The sequence below is a fragment of the Apodemus sylvaticus genome, chromosome 1, assembly GCF_947179515.1.
Source record: "Apodemus sylvaticus chromosome 1, mApoSyl1.1, whole genome shotgun sequence".
In the NCBI taxonomy this organism is placed as follows: Eukaryota; Metazoa; Chordata; class Mammalia; order Rodentia; family Muridae; genus Apodemus; species Apodemus sylvaticus.
In genome coordinates, this window is record NC_067472.1 from 93,167,576 (window position 1) to 93,188,630 (window position 21,055).

Below are 21,055 nucleotides of genomic sequence, written 5' to 3' on the forward strand. Positions count from 1 at the left end.
CATGCAATCCCAGCACTACAGAAAGTCTGAGGCCAGCTTGGTCTACAGTCAATTCAAGGCCAGCCAAACATAAAGACCCAGTATCCCCGCGAGGGAAAGAAAAGAAGTTACTAAAGGTCTGGAAGAGCTGGATGGTGGTAGTATATTCCTTTAACACCAACCAGCACTCTGGAAGGCAGGGGCAGGTGGATCTCTGGGTGTTTGAGGCCAATGTGGTCTACAGAAAGAATTCCAGGACAGTCAGGGCCACACAGAGAAACCCCGTCTCGAAAAACCAAAAAGGGTCTGAAGAGATGGCTCAGCAGTTAAAAGCTAAAAACACCAGCTGCTTTTCAAGAGGGCCTGGGCTTGATTCTTAGCACTCCCATGGTGGTTTACAACTGAACTGTCTGCAGTTCCAGTTCCAAAGATCTGATGCTCTACTCTTGTCTCCTTGAGTACCAGGTACTCATGTGGTACATAGATAAATCCCACAAAGAGTGGACACAGGCAAAACACCCAGACACAATCAATCAATTGATCAATCAACCAATCAATCAATCAATCAATCAAAATTTGGAAAAGGAAAGAAAACTTGAAGGTGATGGGACTCAAGTTCAGTTGGTAGAGTGTTCTCCTAGCATGCACAGGACAGGATGCTGGTTCAATCCCCAGCACCTCAGAAACTGAGCACTCATGAGGTGAGGACAGAAGAATCAAAAGTTCAAGGTCATCCTCTGTTACATGGTGCATTTGAGGCCAGTCTGAGATGTATGTGATACCGTCTCAAACAAAACCAAACAATCTTCAAGAAGCGGCTCACACAGTGTTCTCCCTGGTGCTTTGCTGCTCTGGCATTTTATTTGTAACATTCAGCCATGGGATTTTGCATGGTTCATTCACTCGATACTTCAGCAACACACCGAGAGAACCCAAATTGGATTTGTAATTTCAGAGTTTAGATCTTAAAAGGTTTGCCCAGCGAGTGGCAAATCACCTGTTTGCAAGGGACATCAGAACTGCTTTACAAAAACTATCTTTGCACATGAAAAATAATTCTCCAGTCATCAACTACATCACATATGCTCTTTAGAATATTCTACTAGGTTCTGACGGCATTAAAACTATTCTAGAAAGAAACATAGTCAGCTAACTCCCTAAGAGCAAGGCAACATAAGAAAGAACGGAAGCAACACAGGAGAGGACTGTAATGAGTCTGAGGCTCACAGAAACTCACTACTTACCCCAAGAAGATCAAGGATGACCTTGAACTTCTGACTCTTGGTTGACTTACCTACAACCAAAAACTAAAGGACCCAATTCATGGAATTCTGAAGGTAAGAAAATAAGGGAGAAAAAGCATGTTGCCAGTTTTTTACCTAACCACAGAGTATTTTCTAAAAACAAATAAACACAAAAACACAAGAAACATCGAAAGAACGCCCATTCCTCTTGCTGCATACCAGACTTAAAATGCTTCCTGTTTCCTGGTTGGCTGAACAGGTTTACTGTGGCTCTGAAGAAGGAGGAGTAAACAGCCCAAGAAGGTAGCCCTTCTAAGAGACACTCAGTTGCCCTAAGGATATATGGATTTCAGAGCTCAACTCTTTCTTATCCATGCAGAAACTCCTGGCTCAATGTACCCAATGTTTAAGTGTTTACACGCATTTCTTCGGTACCACTGCTGGATGCAGTCAATGCACTTCTTACTGATGCCCCAACAAACTGTTGTCTTAGTCAGAGTTTCTACTGCTGCAACAAAACACCATGACCAACAAGCAAGTTAGGGAGAGAAGGGTTTATTCATCTTATACTTCCACATTGCTGTTTATCACCAAAGGAAGCCAGGACAGGAACATATACATGGCAGGAACCTGGAATCAGGAACTGATACAGATGCCACAGATGGCTGCTGCTTATTGTCTTCCTTCCCCTGGTTTGCTCGGTCTGTTTTCTTCTAGAACCCAGGACCAGCAGTCCAGGAATGTCACCACCCACAAAGGGCCCTTTCCCACTGATCACATGCCTTGCAGCGAGATCTCATGGAAGCTTTCCTTCAATTGAGGCTCCTTCGTCTCTGATGACTGTGACTTGTGTCAAGTTGACACAAAACCAGCTTCTGGTTTTGGAAGACAGTTTTCCAGGTGTTGGAAGACAATTCAGACATTCTCTTCCCCGGTCTCTCCAGCAGGCTCTGTCCTAGGTTCCAATTACAAATCTATTTTCATCAAGCCTTCCCCTAGTGTTAGGTTCTCTTCTACACAGTCCAGATATTCCAGGGGCCACTTCACCTGTCACTGCCTCGTTTTTGTCATCAGAACAACGGCATGGGCAGCGGGCCTCAGATCTTTATCTCAGTTCTCATCTTTACTGGAGAAGTTGACTTGAGCAGCTGTGGTGGAGCAGCGAGGACTGGGTACACAGCAATGCACCTGCAAGCTGCAGTACTGGTGACGGGAAGAGTAGCGCCAGTCACGACTTCTTCTAACTCCATGACTAAAACACTGACCAGGACAGAGCCTTCCCAAGTCCAATCAGTAAACATGACAATGGCCATCAAGACATCAAGCTTAGCTTCAGTCCACATGGGTGTGACCAGTAAGCTGGATTTTCCCCTGGCTTGTGAGTTCCATGACATATTTGGCACACTAGGTGTAACTACTCAAGGCAGGTACAAGCCCACCACTCTCCACAAAGGCAGGAGAGGCACATTATGGAATTTCCTCAAAACCAAGGCTCCAGTTTGTAGGCAAGTTCTGCAAAGCAGGGGGGGGGGGGGGGGGCGGGCAGAGGCAGGTGCCAAAGGCAGATCAGACAAGTAACAACAAAAATAAACCAACAAAAAGTATCCCTCAGACTGGGGATGAGACCCAGCCTGGAGGGCGCTTGACTACAGTACCTGAGGATTTGAGTTTAGTCTTTAGCCTTCATAAACCAGGAGTGCTGGCACACGCCTGCAACCTACGCATGGGATGTAGCAGGGAGATCAGGAGTTCGAGGCCAGCCTTTGCTACATAAGACCCTTTAAGGCATGGCTTCTCCTCATTGTCCTCTTATTCAATAGAGCTAGTTATTCAGTTTAGTTCACTGTTCAATCTCATGGCTGGGGGACTGGGGGTAGGGGGAATAGGGAGCTAGGGATGGTGAGGGGGGAGGGCACTTTGGGGTAAGCATTAAAAATGCAATTATCAGAGCTGGGCGGTGGTGGCACACGCCTGTAATCCCAGAACTCTGGGAGGCAGAGGCAGGTGGATTTCTGAGTTCGAGGCCAGCCTAGTCTACAGAGTGAGTTCCAGGACAGCCAGGGCTACACAGAGAAACTCTGTCTCGAAAAACCAAATCCAAAAAAAAAAAAAAAAAAAAAGCAATTATCAGTCCAGCATGGTAGTCCACGACTTTAATCCCAGCAACTGGGAGGCAGAGGCAAGCGGATCTCCGAGTTCAAGGCCAGCCTGGTTTACAAAGAGAGTTCCAGGGCAGTCAGGTTGTTACACAGAGAAACCCTGTCTTGGGTAGGGAGAATAATTTTTTTAAAAATGAGACTTGGTCTAGGTGTGTGGGAAGACTGGGTGTCTCTGAAGAGAGGACAGAGCCAAGGGCTAGGCCAAGAACAGAGAAACTGTCCCTGCAAAACCTGTGGCCTCTGGAGAACTAGTCACAGAGGCACCGACAGCCCACATAGAAAGAACACTTGGTGGTGTCACGGGCTGACAAGGCAAAGCTTGCTGAACCGTGAGTAAGAAGAGAACCCCTAAGGTAAAGAACCCCTAAGGGGCAGGGGTGGACTGTGGACATACCCTTCCGACTTATCTTCCTTCATTCTTGAGAGTGCAGAGGGCTGGGCAGGAATTATGAGGATACAGAAATAAAAACCATCCAGACTGTTTTTGACAAGAGCCAGTGTAATAGGAACTGATGGATGGGCCATTTTCAACCCACCACTTTGAATCTCTCCTTTGCATCCTCTCTGAGCCGTGATCAAAGGACCAACATTTCAAATTGTGAAGCAATTTTTTCCCAATGGCAGCATCTGGCTGTTTGGCAGGCGGCACCCGGAGCTGGGCCCTGCTGTGGGCGGCTGTCCAGGCCTGCCACATGGTGAGGCTGGGCCAGGCAGGGCACGCCTTGCGGGCTTTGCAGCTGCTCCCACAGGCGCCAAAGGACAATTGCTCTGCACAGGGCAAAAGGGTCCTGAGAGACTGGGTCTATGTGGGGAGAGAAGGGTAGGTCTGGAGAAAGCTGGCAGCCCCACAGCCCTCCCAGACTGCTTCATTTGCATGCATCTGTACCTCAGCCCAGACCCCTGAAACCGGCCCCACAGGCTTTGGGGTTTGGGCAGGGGAGGCCTGTGTTGTGCTGGACACCTCTCCAGTTAGACAGCCTGCCTGTGGGGACAGGGAAGGAAGGAGCTGTGGGCAGGGAAGTGGGCCCCTCAGTGCAGCCATTCACTGGAGCCTGTGTGCCCTGACACACCACCACTGAGGCAGAGGCAGCTCTCTGGCCACAGCTGTTTTAAATAAGAATAACAGGAATAAACTCCGCCAGCCCAGCTCTTCAACTTACTTCCCACTAATTAAGGCATATATTTACATCCACAAAATAGATGATTTTTAAAAACACCACCGGGACCCTTTATTGTGCAGACTGCACACCCCCATTTGAATTTCATAAACATTTAGTACTTCAAAGAATCTTAAAAGCTTGCTCTAATTACAATAAGCCTCGTCTGAAAAGGCTGACTGTTTGCATTGCAAATTTCCCACCAATACTAGCATTCATTTACAAAAATGCAATTAATATTACCCATACAACTTCAGGTAAGGCCCACTGCAGACAGAAGCCTGGAACTGTAATAGCCTCAAGGTCTTTGCCCTACCAACAAAGTCTCTGCTCCTGCTGGTTAGTGCTTTCCAACTGAGTCAGGTAATGAGTCCTGGGCGCCCAGAGGAGGCCGACTGACCTTACCTAGTTCAGTGTACAAAGAGTGCTGCCGCTTTCCCAGGAAAGGGGACTGTTTTCTGGATTGGAGTTTCCGTCTACGAATTGTCCCTCTTAAATAAATAACTACCACCAGGCAGCCAATCACACACAGTGAAATATCAATTGTATGTGAATAAGCTATAGGCCACCCAGTGAAATATGAAGGGTACACAAACGTTCCAATGATCTCATAGACACTAGCACGAGAATTTAAATTTTAACAGGAAGCCTTGAGTGTTATTTACTACCCCAGTAATTATATTAATGAATTATCTTTACTAAAAAGAACAAAAACTAAAACATATATCCTCAAATACTGACTGCTGTAAGAAAATGTTATAATTGTATAAAAACACTGTATCCATCCATGCACAATCCTCACAGATCTGGTTGACAGGTAACTGGGCCAAGAGTCTCACATTTTAAACTGTATTCTTGTATCTAACTTGTCTTACTTTCAAAAGATTTTAATTTTTATTATTCTCTTGACTATGTGCATGTGTGTCCGTGAATGTGGGTGCGGGTGTACAGGGAAGGCAGGGTGTCTGATGCACACTAGGTGAAGCTGTCAGTGGTGCTGAGTCACTGACTAGGTGCTGGGATCTGAACTCTGGTCCTCTGGAAAAGCAGTATATACTTTCAGCTGCTAACTTCCAAGCCGCCTTCTCTCTTGACTGCTACTTTTAAAGGTGAGACAGGGTTGATAGTAGATCTCGACTCAGCATCCAACAGATTGGAGGGTTCCTTTGTGACTAAGGGTGTAAACTCAGTTTAAATGGAACTACAAACAAGTGTGAGAGGGACACTGCCACTCTGTCTGTCCGTCTGTCCAACTGTTCAGTGGCAGCTCTCCTAAGACAGCAATGATGTTGAAACACACACACACAGGAATGGCTACACCCTGTCCTCAGTTTTGCTAGCAAACACTAAGCCCAATGACCCAGGAGAGAAAGCAGCGGAGGACTGGCCAGCCAGCTGACAGGGAGTCTCCCAGTGTGGTCAAGGCAACCCCCAAAGGAAGAGATTCTGGGTGGCTTCTACAGGCTGCCCCCATGCCAGATAACTGACTTGCCTTTTCTCAAGTTTATAAAGTTCTCTCACATCTGTATGGTTACCAAATTAACCTTGCTTTTTAAATTCCTTTACAAAGTGGTTCTGCAGGCATGGTGTTATACAGCTTTAATACCAGCACTTGGGAGGCAGAAGGCAGATCTTCATGAGTTCAAGACCAGCCTCATCTACATAGTGAGTTCTTTTTTTTGTTTCTTTTTGGTTTTTTGGATTTGGTTTTTTCGAGACAGGGTTTCTCTGTATAGCCCTGGCTGTCCTGGAACTCACTCTGTAGACCAGGCTGGCCTCGAACTCAGAAATCCTCCTGCCTCTGCCTCCCAGAGTGCTAGGATTACAGGCGTGCGCCACCACCGCCCGGCTACATAATGAGTTCTAAGAAGACAGTCAAGCTTGCATGGTGGTTAATAACGTAAAATTAAGTGAGCATGAACATACTGTTATTTATAGTGAAAAAAAGCATTATTTGAAATACAATGAAGGGGCTGGGGAGTACAGGATCTTGTTTTAATTTCCAGCAACCATGTGGAAGTTCACAACTATCTATAACTCCAGTTTCAAGGATCTGGCACCCCATCACCACCACCAGACAAAACACCAATGCACATAAAATAAAAATGAATCATTTTTAAAAAAGAAAATAGGAAGTTGGAGAGATGGCTCAGTGGTTAAGAGTGATGACTACTCTTCTAGAGGTCCTGAGTTCAAAACCCAGCAACCACATGGTAGCTCACAACCATCTCTAATGGGATCCAATGCCCTCTTCTGGTGTGTCTGAAGACAGCCACAGTGTACTCACATACAATAAATAAATAAGTACATACATACATACATACATAAATAAATAAATAAATAAGGTATATATTTGGAACTAAGATATACATTACAATGATTTGGAAGGAAAACAAATTATTAAATGGACACTGAAATTTTTTATGCCTGGCAAGAAGATACATAATTATACATCTACAAGTTTTATAAAGATTTATTGTATTTTGTACAGAGCATGGTAGCTCATGCCTTTAATCCCAAGACTTAAAGAGGCAGACTCAGGGGGTTTTCTGAGAGTTCGTGGGCAGCCTGGTCTACATAGTCAGTTCCAGGCCACCTAGCCAGGTTACACCTACCTCTCAAAAGGAAAAAGATTTTACTTTTATGTGTGTTTATGCACATTTATTTTAGTGTGTGTGTGTGTGTGTGTGTGTGTGTGTGTGTGCGCGCGCGCGCACGCGCGCGTACATGTGCACTCATAGGCCGGAATGGGATGTCAGATCCTATAGAGCTGGAGTTGCAGAAGGTTGTAAGCCACCTGATGCAGCTCTAGTCCTCTGTAAGAGCAGCAGACTCTCTTAGCAGCCGAGCCATCTCTCCAGCCCCCAGCTCATTACTCCAATTACATTTAAGAATAAGGTTTCGGGGCTGGAGAGATGGCTCAGTGGTTAAGAGCATTGACTGCTCTTCCAAAGGTCCTGAGTTCAAATCCCAGCAACCACATGGTGGCTCGCAACCATCTATAATGAGATCTGATGCCCTTTTCTGGGGTGTCTGAAGACCGCTACAGTGTACTTACATATAATAAATAAATAAATCTTTAAAACAAACAAACAAACAAACAAAAAAAAAAAGAATAAGGTTTCAGTGCATTAAACCATATTATGAATAGTTTGGGCTGTAAGGTGAAAACATACAGCTTTCTCTACACAAGTATTTCCAATCTTGACACTCTGGAGATTTATCAGGAATGAAAGTAGAAATCTGTGATCCTCGAGGAGAGGACACCTTCTTTTCTGAATTCAACGCTTAAATTCACTTCCTCTGTGAATGTCTTTTGGTATAATTCTGCCTGCCCAGCCTAGCATAGAGCTTCCCCTGCCTGAGGTGTCCACACTGGTGTTCTGTGTTCTGCCATTTGCTCTGTTTGTGAGCTGATGAAATCACAGCACAGATATTTTTCCACAGGAAACACCTCAGGTTGCCTTGCCTCACTGAATGGACCCAGGTTAGATGTTCTGAAAATGGAATTTCAGCAGCAATCAAATGAGCAAATTAAGAATACTTCTGATTTGAGAAAGAGGCAAAAGGAAGAGCAGTTGGGCATGGGGTCTCTGATGTAATTTACTGAATTCACACTAAGAAGAGAACCTGCTGAATGAATTGCTAATATAAAGACTGTTTCAAAGGGAGCATTAAACCTTCTGAAGCATCGTCCACGGCACGAACCTGCTGATACCCGAGGATGGAGAGGCTAAGAGTACAGCTCATCCTCACCGAGTCATTACAGAAGCCAGTGAGACTCCAAACTGCAGCCTGATTGAACTGCCGTCTCTCTGTTCTAACAGTTCTGAGTGCATTTCCTCCCTCATAAAGGTTAAGGACTCCCAACAGTGGTGCTGAATGAGTCACGTTTTCTATCATATTCATGGAAGTGCTCAACTTGAATCCTGTAAACCTGAATAGAACAGATAAGTGTCTGGGCTCACAGACTAGCATTCAGAGTTTGCACACCACAAGCCACACATCTGCAAGCTAAATCTAGGCCTCCTATTTAGGAGACATTATCAGCCAAGTCATGGCCCAAGGGTCCCTCAGGGGAAACAGCGCATCCACTGGGGAAAAGGGGCAATTTTGGAAGCAAAGCCCAAAAATATCTGTCCGAGCACCTTCTACACCAATTCACATTCAAACAAAATGTTAATTATACAAAATCTTATCATCATTAAAACCCACTGCTGTTTAATTTAAAAGTAGTGGAAGTGGTTTCTTCGAATTATTTTATGCTTTCTTATTAACTTGGATAAACAATCCCATTCCCTATCGTTAACAGTGACTGTCAAACTGGATTCAAGGAGCATTCAGGCTTAAAAGGCGGCTTTTGTTTTTCATAGTTTACATCTGCTTCCTGTAAAAACACAGTTTTTAACCTTACCATCTAGTAGCCTCTAGAAAACACATTATATGCTAATATATACCTTTAAAAAAAATTTAAGCATGTATGCATATATAGACAGGCAGACAGATAGCAGTATTTCTTTTTTTTTTTTTTTTCAAGACAGGTTTTTTTTTTTCCCCTTTCTCTGTGTAACCTTGGCTGTCCTGGAACTCTCACTGAGGACTAGGCTAGTCCTGAATTCAGAGAACGCCTGTCTCTGCCTTACCACAGGCCCAACTAAGCATGCCTATATGCAGTCCCAATCTCTGAGTCTGAGACCAGCCTACTTTACAAAGTGTAAACCTGCCTCCAAAAAGGAAAGGGGCTTTGGGAATTAGGTTACATTTGTAACAGGTTGTTCAAGTGACTGTTTCAATTTTTCTTCTGTGTACACTGTGTCCAAGAGACCAAAGAACAACCTTGGTGTCTGCCCTCAAAACCTACCTTGTTTTGTTAATTATTTTAATTACATTTTATTCATTTACTCACTCATTTGTTGAGGGCAGCATGGGGGAGACCGGAAAACAACTCTTCAGAGTTGGTTCTCCCCTTTCTACTATGTGGGTTCCAGGAACTGAACTCAGGATCTCAAGCTTGAGACTTTCAACCCACTGAGCCATCCAGCTGGCTTCATCTTGCATTTGGGGGCAAGGTTTGTCACTGCCTGAGTATTCCCTAAGTGCTGGCCGGGCCAGCCTGCCCAGGAATCCATCTGCATCTGCCTCTCTGACACTGGGATGACAGATGCATGTCCCACGCGTGGCTTTTTATGTGGGTTCTGGCCATCAGACTCAGATCCTCATGCTCCCACAGCAAGGACTTCACTGAGCCATCTCCACTGCTGGAGTTTCTCCTGGGTCCGCTGTAGTGTCTGTGAGCAGACCAAACACACAACGAACAAGTTGTGTCCTCCACTACGTTAAAAACCATCAGTCTCCCCAATACAGCTCTTACTATTACTAAATAACATCATAAAAACACTTCAAGTAGTGGGCACCTGGGAAGTTCACTGAAATAGGAACAAATTTCCCAAAATTCTAGCTTTCCTTTACAAACAGACAATGTGTGTCTTCTTCCACGTCATGATGAGCCACTCACTGTGTCCGTTTCCAACACGTGCTCTAGGTCCCAGGCATGTTCAAATGCACACAGGACCTGTTGGACTGACTTGTGCTTTCTAAATGCTGGGTGCGTTTGGGAGGAGAGCCTTGGCCTTCAGTCTCCTTCAATATCACTGCGTTCTCACTGTTGCTGCTCATCAGCTGTCTGCATGTCAGAGGGGGCAGGTCAAGCACACCTCAGGATTCAGTATTCAAACAAGTAGACATAGTTTTGATCTTATCAGTCTATTAAAGGCTACTGAGGAGAGCTGGCGGCAGAGCTCGATTGGCAGAGTGAGGCTTAGCCCAGCATGCACGGAGCCTTGGGTTGCATCTCCAGCACCGAGCAGGCAGGTGTGGTAGCACACACCTACAATTCCAGCACTGGGAGGAAAAGGCAGAGGAATCGGAAGTTCAGGTTCATCGTTGGCTACACAGGCAGTTCTCCCACAGGAGAATTTGCTGAATGAATGCAAACAAGCAAGCTGGAACCTGAGGAACCAATCGGTGCTGATCTTATAACAAATCCCTGAGCACTCACATCTTTACAGCCAGCCATCAGCTAAGAAAAGCAGCTGGCGCAACTCTCTCAGGCCGCCCTGGGTTAATGTGACCACATCCATCCAAGTTTCAGTGCCGAAGGCATAGTCAGTGTAACCTTATCACCACAGAAGGATGGAAAACCTGAATAAACTTAAGATGCAGATTCCTCAAAGGAATTTAAAACATACATTTTTCTTCTTTAATCTGCCCATTTGTTTCCACATTGACTCGGCTTTTTTTCTAGAACTCATGCTTGGTGTCACAAATGAGGAGAATCTTAGGGTGACAAACCCTGTGACCCACAGGGAGCTAAGCTGTCATCCGGACACAGGGAAGGGTATTGAAGTTGATAGATCTGATATCAAGCACCAGGTCCCAAGCCTCGAGCAGTTGGTCCACTGGTGCCCAGGTCTGCCTTTTTAGTTGGATATGAGACAAATTCCACTTACAGCATGAAATCTATGGAAAGCACTCAGCCTTCTCCTAACACACAGCAGGCCTTCAATAAATGGAAGCCACTCTGTGAATAAGGTCCCCTGGGGGCAGTCAGAGTCCAGAGGGGAGCTGAACACATGTTCCAATAATTATGACCCAGCAAGAGAACTGATTAACCACAAAATGGAACATGGGTAAGGGGGGAAAATCAATGGCCCGATTCAGGAAGTAAGGTGCTGGCTTGGTGACAGCAGACGAAAAGAAAACGGCATCTGGATCAGTACGAAGGTGTGTGCGGGTGCGCAGAACGGAAGGGAAGTCTAAGGGCCTGCACGACCCAGGAGGAAAGCAGCTTGGAAACATGTCACTAGGAGTCTTGAATGACACACTAAGGGACATAAACCGTGAAGCTTCTTCTTGTAGACTGGGGGCTTACCAAGTCTCAATTCTAGCAGCAAAGGGACACAGAACTTCTTCTAGAGGTGACAGCATATCAGCCAGCCCAGGCACCAGGGACAATTCAAGTGGCCCATGTCCTGTGCAAGCAGGAATGAATTTTCTTTCTCTTTGGGTGTGGGCAGGCCAGAGGGCATCCGCAGACGTGGTTCCTCAGGAGCCATCCACCTTGGTTCTTTGAGGCCAAGTCTCTCATTGGCCCGGAGCTTACTAAGCTGGCTACTCCGGCTGGACAGTGAAGCACAGACACCCTCCCGTCTGCCTCCCCAGCACCGGATGACAGGCGCATGCGCCGCACCTGTCTATCTGACATGAATGTGGGAAAGCATACTCAGATCTGTGCTGCATGGGTAACACTGTCCTGCGGAGCCACCTCCCCAGCCCAGGAAAGAAGCGGCTACTGGCAAAGTCAGTGTGTGGTCTCTCTGACACTTGAAAATCTTGCAGTACACAACTGTATCCTCCTCCTGAGGTAAGGCCCTGTGCTCCAGTGAGAACCACAGTCACTCGGTTTATGGAGTGAAAGGCAGCAGAAAGGGGGCAGGCAATGTCTCAAGCTCCGCCACCTGTGAGTGACCACATGAGCGAGCCCCTGACCCACCTACCCAGTCAGTGTGCAGCTGCAGCTGGCTACACTGCACCCCTCACAGGGATCAGGGACGCATGCTCTACTCACCCAGAATTTGACGAGGAAGAAAGCGTTTTGAGGGCCCTTTCCAAACAGCTCCTTCAAGCCACCTTTCTTTTCAGGAAATTTGTCATATATCTGACGAATGTCCACGGATTCGAGCAATGGGTCACTGTAAGAATGGTTGGCATGCCCGATGTGCACAAAGAGGTGTTTGTTGTACTGCAAGAAACCATCGGAGATATTCCCGTTATAAACATTTCCATAGAGCAGGGACTCACCTGTGTGAGCTGGAGAATGAGCGGGAACATTGAAATCGCACCTCTGAAAAGATACACATGCTTACAGAGAAACGTTATTATTAGAGTGTAGAGAAAAACAACTTGTCTATCCATTGTCTCCAGACAACGGTAGCCTCCCAAAGGCCTAAGGAAAGCCTCTCAGCGTGTCAACTACCAAACCAAGAAACCATCCTACTTTCCAGCTTCAATCCTACCATCCAGAGTGTAGGCACAGCAGTCTAGGCAGTCATCTTAGCGACCTATACAAAACATCTGTGCGACAGTTGAATGCGAAGTCAGGGCCATGAATAAAGAATCTCCAAAATCAAACAGGGACAGTAAGACAAAGCAGAGGTTGGCTGGGAGCAAACGAAGTCATTTACTCACAAAGGACACTCTTTCTTCCCTAACTTTGCTATAAAACCTTATTTTTACCCAGACACCCAGGATTCCCAGGGACTGAATCATCAACCAAGGGGTATACATGGTTCCAGCCAAAAATGTGGCAGAGGAATGCCTTTTTGGGCATCAGTGGGAGGAGTGGTCTTTGGTCAGGTAAAGGCTCAATAGAGGCCACAACAAAGGGAAACAGATGGGGGGGGAAGTTGGGGGGGGGAGGTGGAACTGTGTTGTGTAGAGGGGCATTTACATGAAGGCAGGGGGAGGGAGGAGGCGGTAGGGAATCGTTGGGGAGGAGGGCTTTTGGGAGGGGGAAATTGTGAAAGGTTTTACCATTGGCAATGTAAATGAAGAAGATAACTCAATTATAAAAAAAAAAAACCTTATTTTTTAATAAGGTTTTATACAATTTGTTTATTGTTTGGGATGAACTGTGTTGGCACCACCCCTGGCTTAAGACCTTGTACAGGAAACACAAAGGCACATGTCCTGACCCTCACCAGTGCCTGGACCCCAATCTCACCACGCTGGAATCTCTAAGAATTGAGACCAGGCACAAAGTTCCTTGATCAGGTCAATGCTTAGCTGAGTATGAAGCTACTGTGTAGATTCTTGATACCAGACACTCCAGGCCTGCATTTCCCACCTGGTGGCATGGCCCAGGAACTTTCAGGAGAGCAGGGGCTCCATCCAGGAGAACTCTGGGAATCACAAAGGATATCACATCTCTAGTTCTTCACATAGCAGAGCCCCTCTCCATCCCACTAAACAAGGTTTAAGCCAATGGTTTACCAACTATGACCCTGAGTGAGACTATGACAGTAATATTCAAATTGTTGAACTGTTGAATTCAAATTGTTGAATGCTCTTACATCATTGCCCACTGGTAAAGAATGTACAGTCCAGATTCGGCCATTTCAGGGACAAACCCTAGGCCCAGTGTATGTCATCTGTGGCGGGGCCTTGCCTCTTTAGTGTCCTATGAGTGGTAGCAATGATGAGATGACTCTCACACAGTTGTCAGAAGGTTGAAACAACACCACAGATTCTACAGCCAATGAAAAGCAAACACTCCAAATGAAACTCTGGAGATTCACAGCGAATACTTTCATACTAAAAGAACGGCCATAAAGGAAGTGTTTTGGGGCCATGAATAATTCAGTTTCCTCAACTGGACTGGCTACAAACTCAGAAAATACACCCTAAGGGAGTGCTGGCTGCTATCCTGACTGCTATCCAAGAGAAGAACTCTGGCCATGACACTGAGAAAGAGAAGGATGGGCGCCTCATCTGATGCCAACACCCCATACACAGTATGACTGGGTGGATTAAGATGTCCCTGCACAACAGCTGTTGCCAAGAGGTCAGGAAGGTGAACAGAAGGGAGAGTGGGACTGTTGAACTCTGTCCTTTGAACCTAAAAGTCATAACCGTCTTCATAAGAGCAACTAGGATTGCCTCCTGGAGACCTTCAAGAGCTGGCTTGTTAAGGTTCCCTCGTAGTGGTGGGGGGCTGGGGGGAGGGTCATCGGACCCTTGAGAGCTAGTAGCTCTTTCCTACTCTGCGTGTATTCTGGCCTGAGCTGTACATTGCCTTGGGGAGTCTCAGAACGCCCCCTCCCTCTCCCTGGCAGACAGAATGTGGAAGGTTAAATGAAGGGGGAACCTAGGTTATGTAGCTATGGGACAGTTACCAATGAGACAGAGGGAAGCTTTTTTGGGGTTGGTATGGCTTTGTTTAGGAGGATTGGGTAATCAACCACACCACTGCAAGCAACCCCTCACTCATACCCTCTAAATGAGCCCAGTAGACTCAGGGGTTCCCCCATGTTGGACTTGAACGACATCTTTACTGATTCGTTGCGATGCTTAATCTGGGGTCAGGAGATGTTCTCATCTCCCTGAAATGAGTTCCTATAACAAGTTGAGAACCATGGCGCTGACCAAACATAAGGAAGGAAACCTCTGAGCTTTCTGTGCACACTGGGAGTACAGAGCTGGTACAACAGAAGAGTCTCAAGATGTGAGGTAACCATTATAGGCAGGCGGCACTTGGCATAAAGCCTGCCAGACACAGAGCAGTCAATAAACAGGCCGCTAAGACCATTAATGGTCTGGGCCATGGATAGTCCTCCATCCTGGAGTATGAAAAAAAATACCCACCACTCAAGAGCTAGAAGCAAGCAGAAATGTGTAGCGGGTTTAAATGCTGGGGCTGGACCCTTACAGTCGGCTGCTGGGGGAACCTAACCTCTTGCCTGTGCAGAAGGCAGGAAGGACCAGGTCTTGTGTCCCCAGGCTGTTGTGAGCCATACCTTTCCTATTTAAGACTCAGGTCATCCTTGCTGCGGTGGACTTCTTAGTCTCCTTACAGAGGAGGAAACAGGAGCTCAGAGTTACATACTGCTGTCTGAGGTCACACATTCAGAAATAGGTCTGGAGTCAAGAATAAAACTTGGGCCTATGAAAGCCAGGCTTTGTTCTGCACAGACGCCACTACTATTTCCCCGAAGAAGCCCCTATGCCCTTCCAAATGCGCAGCCAACTGCTCCCGAGAGCTGAGCGAGGACAGAAGCGGAGGAGCGTTTCCCAAGTCTGTGAAATTAAATTAGAATTCTAGATCCAGTCCTAAGTGCAGTGGACCGAGTCTTCAAAGCTTTCTATTTTGAGGATGTGACCTCTATGCCTGAGAGGCTGAAAGGGACAGAGAAGAGACAGAGAAGCTGGGGCCGTCTCTCCAAGCCTGAAGGCTTGAAACCAAACCCCAGCCGGGGCTGACTGCAGGCTTTAATGCTGCCAAGGGGTGACTCTATTTCTAAGAATACAAAGGACTGGAGCAGGTGTCCAGGAGACCTCGCTCTCCCCTTAACCCAACCCGGGCAGGTCATGAGTCCTGGCTGCAAGCCCCAAAGGACAAAGCGAAGAAAACAACCTGATGTGCATGAGCCTCATTTAAATGAAATGAAAATTCTAAAGAACACTGGCTGGGGCTGTGACTCCTTCCTCTCCGCCTGCTTTCCTGGTAAGGGAATGGGTTGAAAACAGATACTTCCTTACTAGCTGCCTCCTTCCCAGGAAAAATAAAACCCAAAGGGTGATGCTTTCCCCAAAAGTGGCACACAAATCCAAAGGTAGGGCAGGGCAGCACTTACAGAAGAAAGCAGCTACCAGCTGACGTGCACCAAGGCCCAGGACCATGTGTGATTCTCCAGAACACAACCTCTTCAGTTGGTTGAAAACAGTAACCAGTAATGTGTGAAACATGGGACCCCGTAAAGGTGGAGGAGAGAACTCACTGCACAAAGCTGTCCTCTGACCCCCACATACATGCCCCAGCTCATGCCAACCAACACTTACACACAAACCAGTTACAGAGAATTCAAAGAATAAAGTTTCAGAGGCACTTAACAGCTATAGCCACCCAAGGAGCTGGAGAGATGGCTCAGCAGTTAAGAGCACTGACCTTTCTTCCAGAGGTCCTGAGTTCAATTCCCAGCAGTCACATGCTGGCTCATAACCATCTAAATTGTGATCTGGAGCCCTTTTTCTGGCATGCAGGTGTACATGCAGACAGAGTGCAAAAAAGAAAAAAGTCACCCAAATATCAAGGACGACAGAAATGATACCCACTCTGCCCTTTCTCTGTGGATTTTGGCAGAACAACCAACATGCCTATCACCTACCATCCACCAGGCACCAAGCTAGGAACGCTAAATCCATAAGCAAACACTACAAGCTGCTTTTCTTCACAGACTCTGCAAAAGCAGAGTATCTATATAGCAGCTCACTGTCATCTACAACTCTAGTTCCAAGGATCCATCCGGCCTCTGAGGGCTCTTCTGGCCTCCACATGTACCGTGCATGCAAAACACCTGCACACATAAAATACAAAAAAATATATCTACAAACAAACAAACAAACCCTTCCTACACATCTTCCATGAATTGTTGTGCTCCCCATTTTCATGAGAGCAGAGTTCACATTCAGATGCAGGAGACTTCAGAAAACTGACCGCCCCTCAAGATTTTAGTAGCTATGGAATACATTTCTAACAATCACAGAGAAAGAGCCCATCCCAGAAGGACCTGGGCAGGAATTGGGTCAATAAGGATGTTAGGCTGTGGACTCCCAGAGAGATCGTGGCAAGAAAAATGGTCCTGAGAGACTTCTCTATTGGAACATCCAGAGAAAGTTCTAGAGTTGTACTAGAAGCGGGGTGTCTGTGTGCACGTGGAACTCCTAGGAAGATACACTTGTGTAAAAATAAAAAACAAAAAAACAAAAAAAAAAAACTAGACAGATAAAAATAGAGGCAATCACACTGAAGCAGTTTATAAAAAAGAAAATCATGCTAACAGATCAGATTGCTATATTAAAAATAAAAGTTTGTAATGTAAAAGCTAAGTAAGAATTAAACTCAAAATACTGATAAACTACGCCGAGGAGTTAGGAAAGCAGAGTGGAAGCTGGAATTTTAAATTTAGCACATGCTAAGTATGGTATTAAATCCTATTTTCCCTTAGTAAGAAGTGAGTGTTTTCTTAAAAAAAAAAAAAAAAGTCTGAAGAGTTGAGTTTTATCACACAATGGAAGGAGAGAACTGAGAGTCCAAAGTTACAAGCCATAGCATATACATGCCTGTATGTGTATACACACACACACACACAGTGGTAACAAATTACATCTAAAAAATGCAAGGAAGAGATTGCAAGGGCTGTACATAGCTGTCACTAATAAGAAGGACAGAGAGGTAAGGAATACAGGGTGACAAATGGCTCTTTTCCTTGTGGGCCATGTGGTTCAATTTGCCTTAGCTTAAATAAATAGTCCATGCAAAACTACCTTGGAACATGGTGGGGTGAGGAAGGAAAAAGAAAGCATAAAAGGAAACAGAAGCATGTCTTCCAGGATGTCTGCCATGCACTAACTGCAAGCCCCTGGGCTGTGGAGAAGCATGAAGTCACACTGCAAAGCTCTCCTGTGGCTCAAGACAACTGCACAGCAGTGGGGTGACTGTGTACAAGTGAGACACCCAAAACAGGCAGATTCACTGGGATCTGAGGAGTTTCTCAGCTCCTCGTTCTACTGCTGTGACCCTAGTCTGTCTCCACTGTCATGAAGAGCCAGAAAGAGTGAATGAAAATCCTGAGACGCTGGGCAGTGGTGGCGCACGCCTTTAATCTCAGCGCTTGGGAGGCAGAGGCAGCGGATTTTTGAGTTCGAGGCCAGCCTGGTCTACAGAGTGAGTTCCAGGACAGCCAGGGCTACACAGAGAAACCCTGTCTCAGGAAAGAAAGAAAGGAGGGGAGGGGAGGGGAGGGGAGGGGAAGGGAGGGAAGGGGAAGGGGAAGGGAAGGGAGGGAAGGGGAGGGGAAGGGAGGGAAGAAGACCTTGAGAGTCCCTGCGCAGGAGGTGCTGGACAGGTCGACAGTCCCCCTTGCTGAAGCAAGGTGTCTGTCTTCCCTGTTCCATTTGATCTTCACTGCCTATGGAAACCATAGAGGAATGAAAAGACCTGGACCCTGAGATCTCGGTTTGGATTTGCTGCTGATTCTATCCACTTTCTGGAAACTTCTAGGCTGGGCTTTCAGCCCCTCTACCCTGGCTCTGTTCTTAGGAAGTCCCTTCCTACATGAGCACCAGGCGATTAGTGAGAGAATGCATGGAGACCACATTATTAACTGGGCCTGTCCAAGAGTCTGTCACGAATACTCTTTATTCCATAATTGTGACAGTTCCCTACTTGAGCGGAGATAATCAGCACATTCCCTCTAACAGCAACAAAATGGAAAGACTGCCTTAAAATAGAAATGGAGGGGGGGCTGGAGAGATGGCTCGGCGGGTAAGAGCACTGACTGCTCTTCCGAAGGTCCTGAGTTCAGATCCCAGCAACCACATGGTGGCTCACAACCATTCGTAAAGAGATCCGATGCCCTCTTCTGGAGTGTCTGAAGACAGCTACAGTGTAGAAATGGAGGGTGGGGAGTGCCAGGCTCTTCGGGAGATTCCCACTGTCCTGAGGTTACTTATCACCACTACTGGAGCTGACGTGGGTACATGACAGGCCTCTGACTTGCCCTTAGGATAGCAGACTCCAACCCTGGAGGACCTTTTGAGGAAGCATAAAAGTTCTGTCCTCCAAAACGAGATGGAGCAGCTGAGGGTGTGCCCGATTCAAGACCAGGAGGGACAATCAATTTCAATGGCTGTGGGGCTTCAGTTTTCCTTTCTCTTCCCAGCCTTTTTCCTTTCCCTAATAGGACTGATAATCTATCTTGTTTAGGGAATTCTGATGTGGCTGCTTCATGTTTGAAAGAAGGAAGAGGGGAAGGAAAAGAGGGAGGGAGATAAGGAAAGGAAAAACTACAAATAACCCTCAGTGTCCAGGACTAGAGCTGAGAGCTGCATTACATCACATCACCTGAAGGTGGCGATCTTTTCCTAAACTTCTCCCAAAAATTTCAAGTATTTTAAGAACTTAGTAAAACCTTGAAAAATGACTGTTGTCAAATAATACCAAAAGAAAAATTATAATCCACTTAGGAATTTTAAAAAAACGGAGACAAATAACTGATGTCAAAGGATACTAATGTCTAAGCTGAATCAGAATGAGGACAAATCACCTGCATTTGCTTCCTGTCAGGATCCAGCCTGGACTGTCTCTGCCCGGTCACCCTCAGGGTGGCCTGGGCAGCCTCTGACGGCAGGAACAGGGAGTGGGTATGGAGTCAAGCCAAGAAAGTGACTTGCAGATTCAGCCAGGGGAGGACGGGATTGCAAGGGTCTCTGTGAGGCTGCCAGAGAAGGTGAACCAGGAGCTTCCTCCCCGTGAGCCTGAGCACAGCAGGCTGCTAGAGCCCTTGTAGTTTCAGGATGTTGCACCAGGATGCCTCCTTCCTGCTTCCTATTTCCACCCAGTGCAGCTGAGGAGATACAATGGCTGAATGAAGGGTAGGCACTGGGAAGGCAAGCGGGAGGGAGGCTGACCCGCCAAGAAAAGCAGATGGAGCCTGGCTGGGCCTCTGTGAAATGCCTATAAAACCTGCATTTCCAGATGCTTTCAATTGCCTCTTCCCCAAAGGCTAATGAAGAAAGAGGGTGAGTTCCCAGACCAGCTCAGAGAACATAAACCACCCAGCAGACAGGCTGCGGCCATGGGAAGCTGTGTGCTGGTGTGAGACAATCACTACACTTAGCGTCGCTCAGTGTAGTGAGAGCTGAGGGGTTGCACCGCGCCTTGGCCATCATGCAGAGCCTTGCATGCCACCCCATCTTTCAGGTCCCCCTGGAAGACCACAGAGGAAAACCTGAGAGACCCGCCCTGACCCAGCCAACCATCAAACCAAACTGCAGCACCCCTGCAAGGCCTGGAGGTTCAAATCTACTTTGGGATGATGTATTCTGTGTTAAAGGTATAAGAATGCTCAGGTAGGAATCTTCTATGGGTGAGCTGTGTGACCTGAGACATGTTGCTTATTTTTAGCCTTTCTGGTCTGTGTGCCATCTGAACATAAAATTGACACGTATGACTGGCTGGGTCTTCTGAAGGGGTCAATGTGAAGGTCAAGGGAAAGACTTGCAACAGAATCTGAAAGGTATCTGCCCAGATGGCCACGCCCCTCAATGAGACTGCCCTAGCAGTCCCTACAAAGCCTGAAAACTTCAGCTGACACATACCCTGCCCCAACCACCCAGGCCAGAAACAAGGATGGTGAGAAATCTAGAAACCCAGCCCACGCCTCAAGCCTACACCCTCCACAAGCAAAGGTTCCTCGATGCTGATTTCCTTTTACCTATTCTGATGACATTTCCCAAACCAACCAAGGCGGTCTGACAAAGGAATTTTACTGGATCTGGGAATTTAAGCTTTTGAAAGGCGCTATAAAGATAAGAAAATTAAATCATCTTTGGGCCCTAAGTTGGCCCAATCTCTTTACTGGAAGAACTCAGGTTATCTGATGGTACATCAGTGGAACATCAGTAAGAGCTGGGTCAGAGGCCACAGTCTCCAGAGAGCACTTGGGCTCCCTTAGGCTAGGAGAACTGATGACTCACACCACAGCCCAGGTTCCCCGCTCCAGACTCCAGCCACTGAGAGATGAGATCAGAATCCAGGCTCTGCAGGACCCCTAGCCTAGGCACCCTTTGGCAATTCTCCCATCTATAGAGCACAGGTGTCTGAACTCTCCCCCTCCCCCGCATGCACATCTGTGAACTGTCCATCCTCTCACTGAAAGGAGCTGTGTGGGAGGGCACT

The 21,055-nt window shown here is 46.7% G+C and overlaps 1 protein-coding gene across 2 annotated transcripts in view; it reads right to left on the bottom strand.

Annotated features, from left to right (window-relative positions):
- The window catches only part of Tead1 (TEA domain transcription factor 1), a 214,866-nt gene that overhangs the window by 17,695 nt on the left and 176,116 nt on the right, over positions 1 to 21,055 (bottom strand). For both annotated transcript variants that reach the window (XM_052201066.1, XM_052201060.1), the window contains one exon: positions 12,167 to 12,340. In XM_052201066.1, the coding sequence (XP_052057026.1) occupies positions 12,167 to 12,340 (174 nt within the window). The remainder of the gene's footprint in view (positions 1 to 12,166; positions 12,341 to 21,055) is intronic.